General features: G+C 50.7%; 1 protein-coding gene across 8 annotated transcripts in view; it reads left to right on the plus strand.

Moving 5' to 3' along the window:
* PCNT (pericentrin) overlaps window positions 1-17,565 on the plus strand; it is a 134,030-nt gene that overhangs the window by 68,028 nt on the left and 48,437 nt on the right. For 5 of the 8 annotated variants that reach the window (XM_086676214.1, XM_086676207.1, XM_086676213.1 and 2 more), the window contains 11 exons: window positions 127-261; window positions 2,700-2,851; window positions 5,451-5,611; window positions 5,827-6,059; window positions 7,724-7,886; window positions 8,523-8,735; window positions 12,598-12,630; window positions 14,215-14,444; window positions 15,019-15,129; window positions 15,243-15,260; window positions 15,998-16,204. In XM_086676214.1, coding sequence (XP_086532340.1) covers window positions 127-261; window positions 2,700-2,851; window positions 5,451-5,611; window positions 5,827-6,059; window positions 7,724-7,886; window positions 8,523-8,735; window positions 12,598-12,630; window positions 14,215-14,444; window positions 15,019-15,129; window positions 15,243-15,260; window positions 15,998-16,204 — 1,656 coding nt within the window. The remainder of the gene's footprint in view (window positions 1-126; window positions 262-2,699; window positions 2,852-5,450; window positions 5,612-5,826; window positions 6,060-7,723; window positions 7,887-8,522; window positions 8,736-12,597; window positions 12,631-14,214; window positions 14,445-15,018; window positions 15,130-15,242; window positions 15,261-15,997; window positions 16,205-17,565) is intronic. The other 3 variants (XM_086676211.1, XM_086676215.1, XM_086676210.1) reach the window with 2 other exon arrangements.

Below are 17,565 nucleotides of genomic sequence, written 5' to 3' on the forward strand. Positions count from 1 at the left end.
TTGGCATAATATGGACTCAATAAACATTTGTTGAATGAACTATATTTTAGCAAACATAGAAGTGGAACTGGCATAATTTTAGAGTTTAATGGCATTTTTGTTGTTAATGATGTGCTTTTTGTACAGGGTGAATTCGAAAGTGAAAAGGAAGTTGCTTTACATGAACAAGAGAAGATACATAGACTTGAATGCGAGCAAGTGCAAAAAGAGAAAGAGTCTTTGTTTCTGCAGCTTCAGGAGAAGAATAACCAAATTCTGCAGGTATGTAAAATGTGTCTTTTCTTTGTTATTGTGTGTGTGTGTGTGGGGGGGTAAAATATAACGTGTATATATATATGTTATATATATATGTAAATTATATATATAATATACATATATATAACTTATATATATATAAAATATAACATAACGTAAAGTTTCCCATTTTAATCATTTTTAAGTGTCCAATTCAGTGGCATTAACGATGTTCACCGTGTTGTGCAACTTTCACCACTATCCATTTCTAGAACTGTTCATCAACCCAAGAAGAAACTCTGTGCCCAATAAACACTACCTCCCCATTTCCCCTCCCCTCCAGTCCCTGGCACCCACCCTTCTACTTTCTGCCTGTATGAATTTGACCACTTTTGGGACCTCATATAAGTGAGATCATACAATATTTACCCTCTTGTGTCTGGTTTATTTCACTTAGCATAATGTCTGTGGAGTCCATCCAAGTTGCAGCATGTGTCCGTTTCATGGTTTTTTATGGCTAATAATGTTCCATGATATATAGATACCACATTTTGTGTATCTCTTCACAGATTTATCTGTTGATGGACTTTTTTTTTTTAATGTTTATTTTTGAGAGACCGAGCGTGAGTGGGGGAGGGGCAGAGAGAGAGGGAGGCACAGAATCGAAGCAGGCTCTAGGCTCTGAGCTGTCAGCGCAGAGCCTGACTTGGGGCTTGAACCCACTAACTGTGAGATCACAACCTGAGCCGAAGTCGGCTGCTTAACTGACTGAGCCATCCAGGCGCCCTTATCTATGGATGGACTTCTTGATGGTTGTTTCTGCCTTTTGGCTGTTATGAATACTTTCACAGTGAACATTGGTGTACAAGTATCTTTTAGTCCCTGCTTTCCATTTTGGGGTTTATGTGTCTAGTAACAGGATTGCCGGGTCATGCATAAATCTGTATCTAAGTTCTCGAGGAACTGCTAGACTGCTTTCCACAGCAGCTGTGCCACCTTACATTTCTTTCAGCAGCGTACAGGATTCTAATTTCTTCACATCCTCGCCAATACTTATTTCCCATCTCTTTTTTCTTCTTATAATTGCCATCATAATGAATAATGAGGTGGTATTTCACTCAGGTTTTGGTTTGCATTTCCCTGATGATTAGTGATGTTGAGCACCTTTTTTCGAGCTTATTGGCCATTTGTATGTCTTTGAAGAAATGTCCATTCAAGGTCTTTGACATTTTGAATTGGATTTATTTTGTTGTTGTTGAGTTCGTTATTTTTTTTTTTTTTTTATATAAGAATAAATGTGTATAGAGGGCACCTGGGTGGCTCAGTCGGTTAAGCATCTGACTTCGGCTCAGGTCATGATCTCATAGTTCGTGGGTTCTAGCCCCACGTCAGGCTCTGTGCTGACAGCTCAGAGCCTGGAGCCTGTTTCGGATTCTGTGTCTCCCTCTCACTCTGCCCCTCCCCAGCTCATGCTCTGTCTCTGTCTCAAAAATAAATAAACATTAAAAAAAATTTTTTTTAAGCATAAATGTGTATTTATACTATTTTTTTAATGTTTATTTTAGAGAGGGAGAGAGAGAGACAGAGCACGAGCAGGGGAGGGGCAGAGAGAGGGAGATACAGAGTCCAAAGCAGGCTCTGTCAGCACAGAGCCCTATGCGGGGCTCGATTTCACGAACTGTGAGATCATGACCTGAGCCAAAGTCAGACGCTTAACTGACTGAGCCACCCAGGCGCCCCTCGTGCATTTTAAATGAAAACTTGGGATGGTGTATATAATGTGACCCCTCTATGACCAGACTGCTTGACTCTCTAAGCCTCTGGCCTCCTTGTGAGAATAACCTCTGGTGAATTTGCCCCTTCTCTCTTGTGTCTGGGGCAGCCTCGGATGTTCATGTATTCTGTTTTTGTAGGCAATGAATATTGGGGGGGAGGGGCAGTCATATTAGTAATTTTCAACTTTAATCGCCATCATATTTTGCCATATTTTTGTTAACAGGGATGATGAATGTTTCTTACAGAAATTTATTCTTTTTTTTTTTTTTTAAATTTTTTTTTTTCAACGTTTTTATTTTTATTTTTGGGACAGAGAGAGACAGAGCATGAACGGGGGAGGGGCAGAGAGAGAGGGAGACACAGAATCGGAAACAGGCTCCAGGCTCTGAGCCATCAGCCCAGAGCCTGACGCGGGGCTCGAACTCACGGACCGCGAGATCGTGACCTGGTTGAAGTCGGACGCTTAACCGACTGCGCCACCCAGGCGCCCCAAGAAATTTATTCTTAACTAAATTGTTTTATTATTTTTTTAATTACTTAAAAAAAAAAAAAATTTAAGTAGGCTCCACGCCCAGTGTAGGGCTCGAACTCATGACCCTGGACATCAAGAGTTGCATGCTCTACCAACTGAGCAAGCCAAGTGCCCCTAAATTGTTGTAAATAAAGCTTTAACAATTTTTCCTGAACAGCTGGAAGACCAAATTTTATCCTTAAGACATGAGGTAGAAGAGTGCCATTCGGAACTGGAGAAGCTACAGCAAAGGCATGAAAGGGAAAACCAGGAAGGCACGAATCTCATTTCGATGCTGAAGTCTGACATTGACCTGTCTGACCGTGAAAGGTCAGTCACATGCTCCTCTCTGTTGCTGCTTCCCCAGTGCCTTCTCCACTAGTGGGATGGGAGCCTGTGCCACATTATTCTTCTCCAGAAAAGTACTGAGTAACATAACAGACACCTGTATACCCACCATCTCACTTTGCCAAATCTTCACATTTTTGCCAGATTATAAAATTTGATGTTATAATGAGGCATTAACCTTAGAATTTAATTGCCAAATATCTTACCAGCAAAAATAGGTTTATTCCGGAATAACAGAGAATTGGAGCCAGTAAGCCAGTGCGACCCAGCTAGGGCAACACCACAGGCAAGTCTGGAGAATGGAGCAGAGGAGGCTCTTATAGAGGAAAGGGGATTGGGGCTTTCCTCAACAGAAAGTCCATTGGAGTAAACTGGGAGCCGGGAAGTTTAGTGGCTTCTCATTGGCGGGCTGTGACTGTCTCTCCCATTGACTGAGCTGTGACTGTCTCCCATTGGCTGAGCTGTGACTGTCTCCCATTGGCTGAGCTGTGGCAATCTCTCATTGGCAGAACTGAGACTTTCTCATTGGCTGGGCTGTTGCCTGGACAGGAAGAAACCTTCCTTCCTCCAGCTGGGATAGTGAAGTAGTATCCTGGCAAGATGTCCCTCTTCCTGATAGGTCTGCAGTTGATAGGGCACCAGAGTTCCCCCTGCTGGCCCCCTGACTCCACTCTAAACGAGTTTTTCTATTAATTTTCACACTTAACCCCTTTTGATCAAGATCTTCCCTTGAATGCATTGCTGATCAAGAGTCAGGTTTTTCACGTTTAGTGGTTTTGTCCCTCAGTGCGGGAAGGACCCTTTTTGGTTGTCCTGTCCTATGTCAGGAAAGGCTGGCTATGGGGCTGGAGGTGACTAGAGTGCTGAAATTCGTCATAGTTTCTTCTTTTTCCCCCAATGTCCTGGCTCTTTGCAATAGCAGAGAGTAGATGGTTTTTGGTTTCGTTTAGGGGCCATCACTTGCAAGATTTGAAAGTTGACGATTTCAGCAGTCTTTTAGGTGATTCATGTAGGATATGAGTAGCTGGTTTGCCATAGTAACTAAATATGGGCAGTTTCCCATTCCATCCTGGTCCTTTTAACTAAAAGAGATAGATCCCAGTTCACCCTGTTAGAAAAAAAACATATAGAGTTGAATACTACCCAGGTGGATTCAACATAAAGAAAAACCAGCAGAATAGTCTCAAATGACAATTTGGAGTCCATTGTAGTTGTGATGAACAGGTTCGTCAGGCTTTTGTGTGCAAGCCTCAATTTTGTCCCAATCAGTAGGCTTAGAAAAAGCTATTGTAATTGCTCAGTGATTTCCAGTGAATTTTCTAGCATTCTGACAAGTTTAAGGGCTTGATTCTCTACATCCCCTTCAGGATCCCCTTCAGGATCCCCTTCTAGATTTCCTTTCCTTTGGGCTAGTCCCAAAGGAAAGCTAGTCATCCAGCATTTGGCCTGGCCCTCACCAGTAGGCATGTGGACAAATTGATGTAAATGTGAGAAACCAGGTTGGTTTCTATGCAAATAACTATGCTAAATAAACCTGGGGGGGATCCTTGGTTCCTTTAGGGAACTCCTTAACCATGGCTCACAGTTTGGCCTTAGACCAGAGAACATAAGAAGCCTGAGGTTTATTTAGATTCTCAGAAGACTTAACTGGAGAGAGGCAGCTTTTAATAGGTTCAGGAGAGGCGAGAGTGGAAAGAGGTTCAGAGGAAAAGGGAAGTTTGGCAGAGACAACAGAGGAAAACGGCACTGGGAGCCGGGTCCCAGCACTAGGTGGCCGCCACATGTCTGCAGAGAAGATTGGGGGCGGGAGGGGGGGGGCAGGTAAAGAGGCCTCAGAAGCCATTCTTACTTTTTTCAATTGTTTGCATCATTTTAGAAGTAATATTTTGCAAAGAGGCAAACTTAGAATCCTGAAAACATCTGGAAGCCTTGATATACCTTTTAAAATAGCCATCCCATTCAGTTTTTTTTTTTTTTTTTCCTTTTGTTAGGGAGCCATGGCTTTCTAATTCAGTTTTGAGGAAAACAAGCTTAGGGAGATCAAAACTTCCTCGTAATGGCCATCGAAGTTCTAAATTACTTCTGGTTAAGTCAGTTCACTTAGTTATAAATGCACATGTGGAGGGACCATCGTTTTTTTAGCATAAAACCAGCTAGAGTCCTGGTAGGGAGGGTACCCCTGAAGCATTTTGATGGCTGGGATCTCTAGTCTTAGAGGGTTTTCTCTAGAGCAAAGAGACCAATTCCTCAACAGCACAGTTTCAACAGGAACAGCCCACTCCGGAAGGAATCAGACCCAAGGCCAGCACAGTTCCATTGCAAACAGTCTGATCCAAACAGGAGTGGGACCCAGTGCCTACACATTTCCAGCGGACACGGTTCGCATAGGAACGGTCCGGTTCCAAGAGGGAGTTGGACTGAAGGCCAGCACAGTTTAAGCTGAAACCTTTCTTTGTCCTGCTAGGCTGGTAAAATGCAGTACCCAAGTGCACGGTACCTTTTTCTGCTGCCTCCTGGGCTGTGTCCCTCTTGTCTGAGTCAGTCAGGATCAGGGTCATGGCCTACTATGTGCTTCGTTCAGGAGAGCTCTCCGAGACACTCTGCGGAGGCTGCTCGGGTTGTTCGGAGAGACGCTGAAGGCCGCCGTCACCCTGAAGAGCCGGATCAGTGAGCGCGTGGGGCTGTGTCTGGAGGACGAGAGCCCTCGTGAAGTGCGGCCCAGTGGCCAGGGCCCGTCTGCAGGTGAGCACTAGGACGGCCCTGTGCCCGCGGACCCTGGGCCGGGGTGCATAGCACCATCCTCCTCCTCCCCGCTGGGGCAGGGCTGGACGAGCTCCCTACGCCCGAGACGGGTGTTGTCTCTGGGACCTGGGTGTGCTCGCCCTTCCACAGCGCTGGTCGTGCGGGCTCGCTGGCCACATGGTGTATGCAGGTCCCTGCGTTTCCTCACTTCGCAGTACCGGTGCTCGAGGAGACGTGGCCTGAGGCAGCCCTGCTGGAGCTGGACAGAACTTTGCCTGAATGTGCAGAGGTGTCTTCAGAGGCTGAAATTAGCAGTCACGTCTGTGAAAGCTTTTTCATGAGCCCAGAAAATTCACTGGAGTGTGAGCAGCCAATTAGGAGGATTTACCGGAGCCTTGGCCTGGCAGTGGACGGCCTCCTGGAGCTGGCTCTGGACTCCACCAGGCAGGTGAGACATGGCTCTGTGCACCGTCTGAACAGGTCTGTGACCCTGATTTAACTCCTGTTAGTGTTCCTTGTTTTTTGAGAAGGACAACAGGTCGAACAAGTGGGTGGATGGAATGGTTTGATGATCTACAGTTGATGGGGGAGGGTCCTGCAGCCCCCAGGTGCTCTGCCGGGCACCGTACATGCAGGGATAGAAGGAACATTGTCACTCTTCCTGGTGGATCCGGCTTCTCGTGTTCACTCCTCCTCTGGGCGTTGGGGGACAGAAACTCCATTCTGGGTGTGACCCACCTTCCCCACATGTCTTTTTGATCTTCTGTCAGTACCAACCATACTCTGCTCTGTGTCTTTACTAAGTGGGAGTCTTTTCTGAACCAGAATTTCTGAGGCTGTGGGACCGCCGTGCACAGAGAAGAGCTGAGCGTCTGGTAGATCATGCGGTTGGGCCTCTCGCTTCCACTCTGCTTTTATCTCCTGCACCGTTTTAGTTTCGGGATTGTCACTAGAAAAGGGAATTGTTTGTGTGAATCTTTTAGAGCATTTTAGACAATTAGGAAAGACATTAAATATGAATGCATGAGAAGCAGTATAGCAATTTTTCCCCCATTCAGCCCAATTAGAAACTAAACATTTTTAGCCAGGACATTGCCATTCACATCCTAGAAATACTTAAGCAAGTTTTCCCTACTTGGTGAGAGTGTGAGAAGAGGCAGCTTAGGGCTGTTTTCAAGGGAAAACCAGTAGATTCCCTCAGAGGCTGGTCTGGGGGTGCAGTGAATATGAGGGAGGCCCAGGCTAGGTGCCCAGGTGTCTGTTGGCACAGCTGGGCACAGGTATTTGGATCCAGAGGTTAGTGTGGGCCCTCCAGGCTGGAGCTGGCCTGGGAGCCTCAGAGGGCACAGGAAGGCATGTCTGCCAGGGGAGGAAGGGGAGATGGGGACCCAGGGCTGAGTCCTGAGTGGGTGGCATCCAGGGAGGCCCAGAGGGATGTCAGGGAGGGAGGATGGGTCTGCAGGTGGTGAAGACGTGTCAGATCTTCCCACTGTGGTGACCAGCCCAAGGAGAACTTCCTCCCAGCCCGCCCACCCCAGGCCTCCCCATCTCCTCCTCCACCTGTGGAGCACCAAGTGGTCGTTCCTGCCCAGGTTCTAGGCTCTCGATGGACAGTTTTGTGATCTTTGAATATACATTCTCCTTAGCTTTATTGTACAGATAGATATGTGGTATCAGTAGTTCACGAACATGTGAATTTTCTGTGTAGTATTGTGTCTATGTGCAGAATTTTTCCTTCTTTTTTTTTTTAGGTTTATTTTGAGAGAGAGAGAGGAGGGGAGGGGTAGAGAGAGAGGGAGAGAGAGAATCCTGCAGGCTCTGTACTATCTGTGCAGAGTGTGACATGGGGCTCAATCCCACCAACCTGTGAGATCATGACCTGAGCTGGGTTCAAGAGGCAGATGCTTAACCCACTGAGCCACCCAGGCTCCCCTGGAATTTTACTTTATTGAAAATTGTTGAATGAGTAGGTTTATTTAATAATTGACCTAATATTGAATGCCAAAATGGTTTCTTCCGCAATATTTGTATTCTACTTCTACACAAGTGGAATTCTGTTGACGTTAGCTTTATATTGAAGTGCAATTCTGGTTTTCAAATGTGTTTTAACAGCTGGAGGAAGCACGTCAGATTCATTCTCGTTTTGAGAAAGAATTTAGCTGTAAGAACGAGGAAACAGCGCAGGTCGTTAGGAAGCACCAGGAGTTACTGGAGCGCCTGGATGAGGAGAACGCGGCCCGGACACGGCTGACGCTGGAGCTGCACCAGGCGCGGGGTGAGCGCCGGCTGCGGGCGGGGAGGGTCTGCAGGGGCGCGCCGGCCAGAGGCACATGGGACGGGGAAGCATTAACGGAAGCGTTCAAAGCAAAACGTAAAGCTAAAATAAGACAGATGGCGTGAGGCCTTGGGGACTTTGCTCACAAAAGCCGTTGCACGCGCAGGCTCTTCTCGGGAGCCAGGGCTGTGGCAGCGGGTAGGGCCCAGGCGGGGTGGCTCTTCTCTCCGCACTTAACCTCTGCCGCATCCCAGGCTCACAGCCTCGGAGCGCTGCCTTACGTGGCGAGAAGGGAACATCGGTCCTGCCCCAAGAGGTGACATTTGTGACCCCCATGTTTATGGTGTCTGGTGCTTACGTGCTAGACACTCGGCATGAGGGGTGTGTGCAGGCGTGTGGTGGGGGTGTCTTGTACATGGCTGCTCTCGGGCTGTCACCTTGTCCGGTGACTCCTGCACGTGCTGGGTGCGCTGGCCTGGTGCCATCCATCTGGGAACAGGACCCCGGGCGTGACCACTCCGCTCTCATATCCCACGGCTGACATCTCGCTGGGGCTGGGATGCCCATGTCCGGCCCGTCTGCTCCTTTTGCTTCTCCAGCAAGCCCTTGGCAACGGGTCTCTCCCCGTCTCCTCAGGTCTCATCGAAGGGTTCAAGGTGGAGCAGGCCAGCTTGCAAGAGGCGCTGGGCCAGAAGGAGACAGCCGAGCAGGGCCTCGCCGTTGAGCTGGAGAGCCTGAGACGGCAGCTGGAGCGGGCGACCCAGCAGCAGGCAGAGCTGAGGGAGGAGAACTCTGTCCTGTGGACCCAAAAGGAGACCTTGGCCGCAGAAGCAGGAGAGAGAGAAGATGGTAAGAAATGCTGGTTCCGCGGCCAGAGATGGGAGCTGCAGAGGGTGGGAGCAGGGGCCGCTCTCACTCACCAAGGGCCTTGGAAAGAAGGCAGGGGCCCTGATCAGGGTGGCTGGTGCAGCGTCCTCCGTGTCGCTGCTCCGTTAGAGAGACGGCTGGCCCTGGTGGCCCCTCGAGTTCTTACAGCAGTGTGAGGCCAGAATTGCCTCTGGCAAACAGGAGGCCACTGAAATGTCACCAGCCTGTTTGAGATAAATAGCCATGGCAGTGGGAAAACACAGGCCACTTAAAATTTTTAGTTAAGATTTTAAAAAAGCGCCTAACGTTAATCTTCAATAGGAAAACGTAGTTTTAACAAAAGTTCATTGTGATTTCAGATTATTAGAGGTTTTATGTTTTAAACATTTAACACGTGAACAGTCAAAATGGAAGGCGTCCAGGTCATTGAGTCCATAGGCGGCGGTGTCCTCAGGAGCAGATGTGTAAGAATCAGCTCCGTGTGGGTTCAGCCTTCCCCAGAACCATGTGTCTCACACCCTCGCCCACCAGGGACTCCCAGTGTCCCTGTGCCTCCTGTGCCACCGGCCCATCTCTGGGTTTGTGGCTTTCAGATAGTTTATGGGCACACAAGTCTGCTTTGTGGTACAGCCTTGACCAATTCAGGAAACTCTTTACTCTTCCCCAATTTTTGTTTGTTTCAAATTTTTATTTAAGCTCTAGTTAACATATATGGTAAAATAGGTCTCAGGAGTAGAATTCAGTGATTCATCACTTACGTATGACACCCAGTGCTCATCCCAGCAAGTGCCCCCCTGGCCCGCCTCTCACCCACCCACCTGCCTCCATCAAGCCTCAGTTTGTTCTCTGTTGTTAAGAGTCTCTTGGGGTTTGTTGCCCTTTCTTCTCTTTTTCCCTCCGTTCCCCTATGTTCATCTGTTTTGTTTCTTATATTCCTCATATGAGTGAAATCATATGGTATTTGTCTTTCTCTGACAGACGTATTTCGCTTAGCATAACGCACTCTACTTCTATCCACGTGGGTGCAAATGGCGAGATTTCATTCTTTTTGATTGCCAAGTAATATTCCATCATATATACACACCACATCTTCTGTATCCATTCATCTGTTGATGGACATTTGGGCTCTTTCTATAGTGTAGCTGTTGTTGATAGTGCTGCTATAACCATCAGGTCTTTTGTTTTTTGTTTTTTTTTGTTTGTTTTTTTAAGTAGGCTTCATGCCCAGTATGCAGCCCAGCATGGGGCTTGAACTCACGACCGTGAGATCAAGACCTGAGCTGAGATCACGAGTCGGGTGCTTAACCGACTGAGCCATCCAGGCACCCCTAAACATCGGGTCTTTTCCCCAATTTTTAATTCTTTTTGATTTCCTTCATTAATAAACAATCAGCTTTTGGGATTACTAATCATTGCCACTTTCTTTGTCCTCCACTTAATTGGTTTTGGGCCTTGTCTTACTTCTTCTTTGTCCTGTGCGCCCTCCTGGGCAGGTGCTTGGCTTGTGTCTGCCAAGGCTCACGTGCTGCTGAGGTGTGGGTCTGGCGGACCTGTGGCTTCTTTGGGCAGAGCGAGTTGTGAGTGGCCTTGGCTTCCACCCACATGGGATGTTTCAGAAGGTCTGTGTGTAATCATTCCAGACCTCATCTTCTTGCTTGACTTGCTATTGATGACATCAATCTACTTATATGTTCCTGTCACTTTTCTGACTTTTGATGTAAATTTTTGATATTGAAACCTTAATCTGGCTTTGTTTTATCTCTTATATGTCATTTTCACCCTTTATTTTCAATCTCTTTACACCTTTAATTGTGTCTTGTGGATCTCCTACTAATGACTTCTGCAGAGCTAATCTGGGATGTCTTGTGTGCGCTGTGCCCACAGCCGCGGGGTCCACCTCTGCTCCTCTGGTGCTTGTCACCACACTTCCCACGTCTCTCTGGGTGGAAGGGACCTACCTCTGCTGGTTGTGAAGCTGTGCATCCGGTTCTTCTGTGTTTGCTCCTTCCTCATTCAGGCCGGTGTCCTGTGTCCCCTAACACTGACCTGTCCTGTTCTCTCCTGGTTCTGTCCCTGCGCCTGGCCGTGCTGTTCTCAGGCAAGGCTCCATTCACATGTGGGAGGATGTGTGCAAGTGGGCAGGTGTGTGAGCAAGCATGTGAGTGTGGGTGTGCACCTGTGAGCATGTGTGAGCATGAGTGTGGGTCTGAGGACTTGTCAGTTATTATTTTTTTAAACACGTTTTCTTCTGTCTTGGAACTTCTCATGGGCTGCGCTTCCCAGTGGGACAGACCTTCCTAGTGCAGGGCCCCTTCCACCCGTTCTCAGGTGTTACTGCCCTGGCCTGCATGTATGTGGGGCGGCTAGGCCCATGCCCCATCCATCAAGATCGAGCTTACCACCGTGAGCATGGTGGTAAGCTCTAGGGTGTTGGGACTTCAGGGCCGGGGCCTGTGGGAGACACAGACAAGTGGGACCAGCTGAGTGACCATGTAGCCCTGTGCTGGGGGACAGCCTTGTCCTCGCTGCCTGAGGCCTGAGTGGCCCTGCCTCCGTGAGGTCCGTCCCCAGACGCTCTGCCACACCTGGTCCTGGCACTTCCCACATGTCTTCCAGCACCTCTGTGTCTCTGGTTACCCCCTCAGACAGGCCTGGCCTCCTGTATTCGGCCACAGCTTCCAGAGCCCCGGTGCTCATTGGCAGAAGAGCGGGGCCAGTCTCTGCTCCTTCCCTTTGTCACCAGTGAAGTGTACTTCCTGTGCAGCTGGGGTCATCTTACATCATCAGCCCCGCCCCCACTCGCATGTCTTACTGTGACCTCTGGTCCTTCCATTCACCCAGCTGCAGGATTCTGTGCTTCTGTGTGGGGACTCGCGCATGTGTCAGTTGTGTGAAATGCTGCCCACCAGCACAACGCAACACCTCCTGACCTTCTCTGACTGTGGGCTCCCCCAGGTGTGGCCCAGGGTGTGGCCACTTGGTCCTGATTCTGCTTTGGGTCCTCGTGAATGTTGACCAACTTTCCAAGAGTTCTTGGAGGTCCTGGTGCCATGTGGCGAAATTCAGCTCTGCCTCACCTCTTGGCGTGGTGTCTTGTGGGTGTGAGGGGTGTCTCGTGGCTGCTTTCAGGGCGATGCCATCTGTCCCACAGGGGCTTTTTTGTCTCCTTTAAAAGTCAGCGCCAGGGTGCCTGGCTGGCTCAGTGGGTTAAGCATCTGACTCTTGATTTCAGCGCAGGTCGTGATCTCATGGTTGGGAAGACTGAGCCATACATTGGGCTCTGCGCTGACAGTGTGGAGCCCGCTTGGGATTTCTCTCTCTCCGTATCTCTCTACCCCTCTCCGACCTGACTCACACTCATGCGCGCTTTGTCTTTCTCTCTCAAGATAAGTAAATAAACATTAATAAATAAATAGAAGTCGGTGTCAAGTTGTTGGGCAACCAGGACGCACTGCAGCTCCAGGGCACCAGTCTGCCTGGGCTGCTGTCACAGGAGGCGTGGACAGGCTGCAGACAACAGGCACTGGCCGCTCGCAGCCCTGGAGGGTGGGGTCCACGATGAAGGCGCCGGCACGCCGCCTTCTGATAAACACCAGCCTCTGCACCGTGTCCTCACTTTTGGGAGGAGCCGGCCGCTCTCTGGGGTCTCTCTTCGGCTCAGATCCCATTCGTGAGGCTCAACATATGGATATTGGGGAGGGGGGTCACAGACGTTGAGACAATCGTCACGGTGCTACAGAAAAGCACAAGTGTTAGAGACCGTCCAGGAACGCAGACACTCCCTGGAACCCTGTGTCTGACTTCGTGTTTCCACTCTGAAAATGCTGTGTGTTTTCATTCATAGGCATTCCTGTTACCATAGCACATGAGGACTCAGGTCTGTAAAAACAAACAAGTGGCTGCCGTGTGATATGCATTGTGTCTGCACCAGATTTCCCCAATTTTTTACCAAAAAAGAAAACTACTTCAAAGCTTTTGTGGCAGACTGTTAACAACAACAACAAAAAGCCAACTTTAATCTTTAGTATTGATACATGAAAATGGGCGAGCATTTCTGCTGCGGCGTGTGCTGCTTGGGCGGGGTCGGGGGGGTAGTGGCCCTGGAGGCCCCGGTGGGTGTCCGTGGAGGGGCTCGGGGACCTGAGTGGAGCTTCTGTGCTGGCCCGACTTTGTAGGTGGCCCTCAGCGTGGCCCGAACGACCACAGGACACCTTCCTTGCAGTGCCACTTGCACGGAGGCCACGTGTGCTGGGCCGCCTTTCCTGCGGCATGTGGCTCTGAGGATGGTCCTGTCTGGGTGCGTGACCGGGCAGCACTGACTCCAGGGGTGCGGATGTCGGTGTTCTAATTGCATGTTTAAGGCTAATTTATCATAATTGCTGAGTTATTCGCATGAAGTGGTGATGGTAGTTTGCCATAAAAGATTGACAAATTTTTATAAAACGACATGAGTCTTGAAAGCATAAAAATGTAAGTGAAAACTATTGAAATTAAAATTCAGTTTAGAGATGGTTTGAACACTTCAGGATTCGTAAGAGGCAAGCCTCCTTTTTTTTATAGGTGCTTACTAATTTCCAGTTTCTACTTGGAATGTGGCCTTATCATCCAGTTAATTTTAGATTGGCTTTGATTTCCTGATGGCTGGACCCTGTTCCTCTGAGACACCGCCCCGGCCCTGCATGCATACTGAGCATGTTTACAGTGAACATCCGGGCGTGTGTTCCCTCTGATGGAGGTTTTAAGTTACATTTTATTTTTCCATATCGGAGAGTATACATAAAGGAATAATTCCTGGAAAATTAGCTGATATGTCTTTTGGGAATACCAAGATATATTCTTTCAGTCTTCAAAATGTTATATTTTAGCCAATCTTAATTAAAAAATTTTTTTTAGCGTTTATTTATTTTTGAGACAGAGAGAGACAGAGCATGAACAGGGGAGGGGCAGAGAGAGAGGGAGACACAGAATCTGAAGCAGGTTCCAGGCTCGGAGCTGTCAGCACAGAGCCCGACACGGGGCTCAAACTCATGGACCGCGAGATCATGACCTGAGCCGAAGTCGGCCACTTAACCAACTGAGCTACCCAGGCGCCCTAGCCAATCTTAATTTAAAAGGCAGTTTTTTTGGTTTGTTTTTGTAGAAGTACTTGACTTTATTTTCTCCAGGTATCTGGCTAAATACGGGCTCACACTGGCTCTCAGAGTGCGTGTCCCCTCCCCGGCCGTGGCTGTGTCCCCCTGTTTCCAGGGGGTGGGGTCTGGGAGCCTCAAGGGACGCTGTGCCCCCAGCCCCTGGCCAGGCTCTGGTCTGGGGCCTCTGGGAAGGCTGGACGTGGGGTGGGCTCTCTCCTGGGATGTCCCTGCTGTGCGGGGACGCTGCCGAACACATTTTGTTACCGCTCTGGCCCACGTACCCGCCCCGAGCTATGGAGCTCGTGTCCCTGTTTTCTCTGCACTTGCAGCTCTTCGTAGGGAGGTGGAGTGTCTAACCCAGGAGCAGCTGGAGGCCAGGAAGCAGTCTGAGAAAGACCGCGCAGTTCTGCTCTCGCAGATGAAGGTGTTCGAGGCTGAGCTGGAGGAACAGCTCTCTCGGCACGAAGCGTGTGCCAAGCAGGCTGAGGAGCTCTCGGCGCTGAGGCAGCAGATGGCGGCTCTGGACAAGCATCTGCGGAGCCAGCGCCAGTTCATGGACGTAAGCACCTGGGATAGGTTGTCTCTGTGGCCCCGGAGTCATCCTCATAGCGTGAGGTCCCACGACACAACGTTGGGTTCACGTGCGGCCAGATTGTTGTGGTCCCGTTGCTGCTTGGTGCTCATCTCGGAGGTTGTCCACGTTTGTGATGTGTGACTGAGGGGCCCCCTCATGTGCATGGCCTGGGGGGCCTCCATCAGCCCAGGCTGCAGGCCCTGCGTGCCCAGCACCCGGGAGGCGCCTGTAGCTCCCCCAGTTGGGCCCAAGCCGTTTGCTTTCTGTGACGTTCCTCCCGTCCACGTTCACAGGCCTCCCCGCCTTGCACCTGCAGGGCCGTCCCTCTGCGTTTCGCTATGCTTCACAAAGTGCCCCGTGACTCGGAGCCCATTCCTTGGGTAGTGACATGCGTGTGGAAGGGAAGTGCTGGCCGCAGCAGTCCGCATCCGAGCAGGCTGTCCCCTCCCCCGACCTCGTGCAGCCCCCTCCCCTTCGGCGGGAGGTGGGTGCAGCCAGGGGAAGCGCTGTGTCCCGCCAGCGTCTGTGAGCTGTCCCAGCAGACCGCCTTTCTCGACAGGAGCAGGCTGTCGAGCGGGAACACGAGCGGGAGGAGTTTCAGCGGGAGATCCAGAGGCTGGAGGAGCAGCTCCGACAGGCGGCCCGGCCACGGGGCCCATGCGTCCGCGATGTAAGTCAGCCCGTCACACGCTGTACCCGTGGGGTAGCCATCCTCTGTGATGCTTTGAAGTTTTACCTTTCGGTTTCCTTGTCTGCCTTCCATGTACCTGACGACGACCACAGGAGCAGCTGGATGAGGAGGTATGGCGTGTTGCCCTCCCACCGCATGACCCGTGGGGCGGGGGAGGCCAGGGGCCCTCTCACACGTGGGCTCGTTGCTTGCTTGTTTCTCTTGCTTCCTTTTGCTTGGAGCCCGACTTGCCTGCTTCCTTCTGCCTGGCATGGCTGCAGCTGATTTGCCTCTTCTTTTAAAGCATTACACATATTTTGAGAGGATTGTGGATTCATTTTCAGCTGTAAGCAGTAAGACAAATGTCCCGTGCACCCTTCACCCACTTCCCTGGGGTGATGCCCACAGAGGTCGAGCCGGGAGCACAGCCAGGACACGGATGTGGGGTCCCCTCCCACCCACTAGCCTGGCCTCTGTGTTAGTTGTGTCATGTCTGCAGTTGCACAAACAGACAAGCAGTTTGTGCCCGTGTGAGACTGACCTCCTTCACTCGGCCTGGCTCTCTGGACCCTGCCCAGGGGGTTGCTGTGCCCAGAGTCCTTTCCTTGTATTGCCGAATAGCTTTTCCTTCCCTACTAACAAGATTAACTTTGTTTTCCTAACAGATCTTGTGTTATATTAATATTTTTCTACGTCTTTATTGAGAGAACACCCGCATTACAATTTTCTGTCTCACTAGGCTCCTGGGTGTAGTCTCCGTGTAGACCACTCGTCAGGATCAGTGTTTCCTCAGTTGTGTTGTATGCTTTCTTATTTGGAAGATGGCTGTTTTAACTATTGTATTTCTCAAGCAATTTCTTTGTTTTAGGTTGAATTGCTACAAGAAAAGTTGAGAGAGAAATCAGATGGGTTTGATGAACTGGTTATAAAGAAAGAATTGGCAGACAGACAAGTGTTAATCCAGGAACAGGAAATTAAACGTCTCCAGGAGACAAATGCCAGCTGCCGAAGAGAAGCGACTGAACTACGAGAAGAACTGGAGAAGCAGAGAAACACCGTGAAAGCGCTGCAGCAGGTAGCGGCCCTTGTCGCGTGGAGGCTCTGTGGGGTCTCGGTCGGGGCTGTCGGCGGGGCACCTTCCACCTGGGCCGCTGTGCCCGCACCGTGCCGGGAGGGCCGGGGGTTGGCAGATCCATAGCGGGCCGTGCCGGACTCCACTGCGGCCTCATTTCCTCTGAGGGGGTGTCCCCTCGTGTCTCACTGGCTGCCAGCCAACCCTCTGCTGCATACACTTCACTGCTTCCAGTCTCTTGACGGTTGTTTGGGGCCGGGGGGGTGGGTGGCCCGCACAGCCAACATCCAGTTCTCGGCAGACCCTGGTGGGAGGTCGTGTAACTCAGACACCGTCCACCTGGAGGTGGCGTCAGCCCCCACAGGAGAGGGGCTCAGTCCCACGAGACTGCCCCCTCAGGGGCCGTTGGCAAGTCCTGTTGTACAGATGGAGGGTCCTGCGAGCCCCTCCTTGGGTTCGGTTAATTTGCTAGAGTGGCTCAGCGCTCTCCGGGAAACCGTTCACTCACTAGATCACCAGTGTGTTGAGAAAGGGTGCAACTCAGGAACAGCCAGATGAGGAGACACAGAGGGCAAGGCACGGGGAGAGGGTCAGGAGAGTCCGTGCCCTCTCTGGGTGCACTGCCATCGGGAGCGTGCGTCTGTGGCACAGACATCGTCCTTTGTGTCTGAAGTTGAGGTCGAGGCGGATGCCCTCTGATTGCCAGGCGTCCGACCCAGCCACCCGGCCCTCCTCTCCAGCTGTTAGTCGCAGGAGTTGAGCTTGTGACTTTCATGTATTTCATGTCACCAGAGGTTAGACGCTTACTGGAAAAGTGGGGGTTGGTGAGAAATCTTACTTTACAGTCGTTGGTTTGATCCTGTGACAAGTCCAGCTTCAAGGAGAGGAGAGTTTTGTCAGGTGTGTTTGGTTGTCGAAAATGCAGACGCCAACAGTTAACTGAGGTCAGGGGTCTTCCCGAGGGCGAGGACCTGAGCGGTTACTGTCTCGGGAGGGGCGCCCAGCACAAGAGGGGAGCCCTGCCCCTACTCTGGCCTCTTCTGTGCTGCCTGGGGACAGCTCGGCTCAGGGCGGCTGCATCAGTCCCTGCACCCTCCCCCCTCTGCTCCTGCTGCACCTGTCTCTCCTCCCTCCCTCCACTCTCTTCCCTCCCTCCTCCCTCTGACCTCTTCCCTCCTCCCTCTGCCCCTGCTCCACCTATCTCTCCTCCCTCCGTCCTCCCTCTTCCCTCTGTACTTCTTCCTCCCTCTCACTCTTCCCTCCTCCCTTCCTTCCTGCTCCACCCATCCCTCCTCCCTCCTCCCTCCTCCCTCTACCCTTTACTCCTGCCCAGTCCATCTCTCCTTCCTCCCCTCTTTTCTCCT

Source organism: Puma concolor, chromosome C2 (assembly GCF_028749965.1).
Source record: "Puma concolor isolate L17-30 chromosome C2, mPumCon1.1.hap2, whole genome shotgun sequence".
Lineage (NCBI taxonomy): Eukaryota > Metazoa > Chordata > Mammalia > Carnivora > Felidae > Puma > Puma concolor.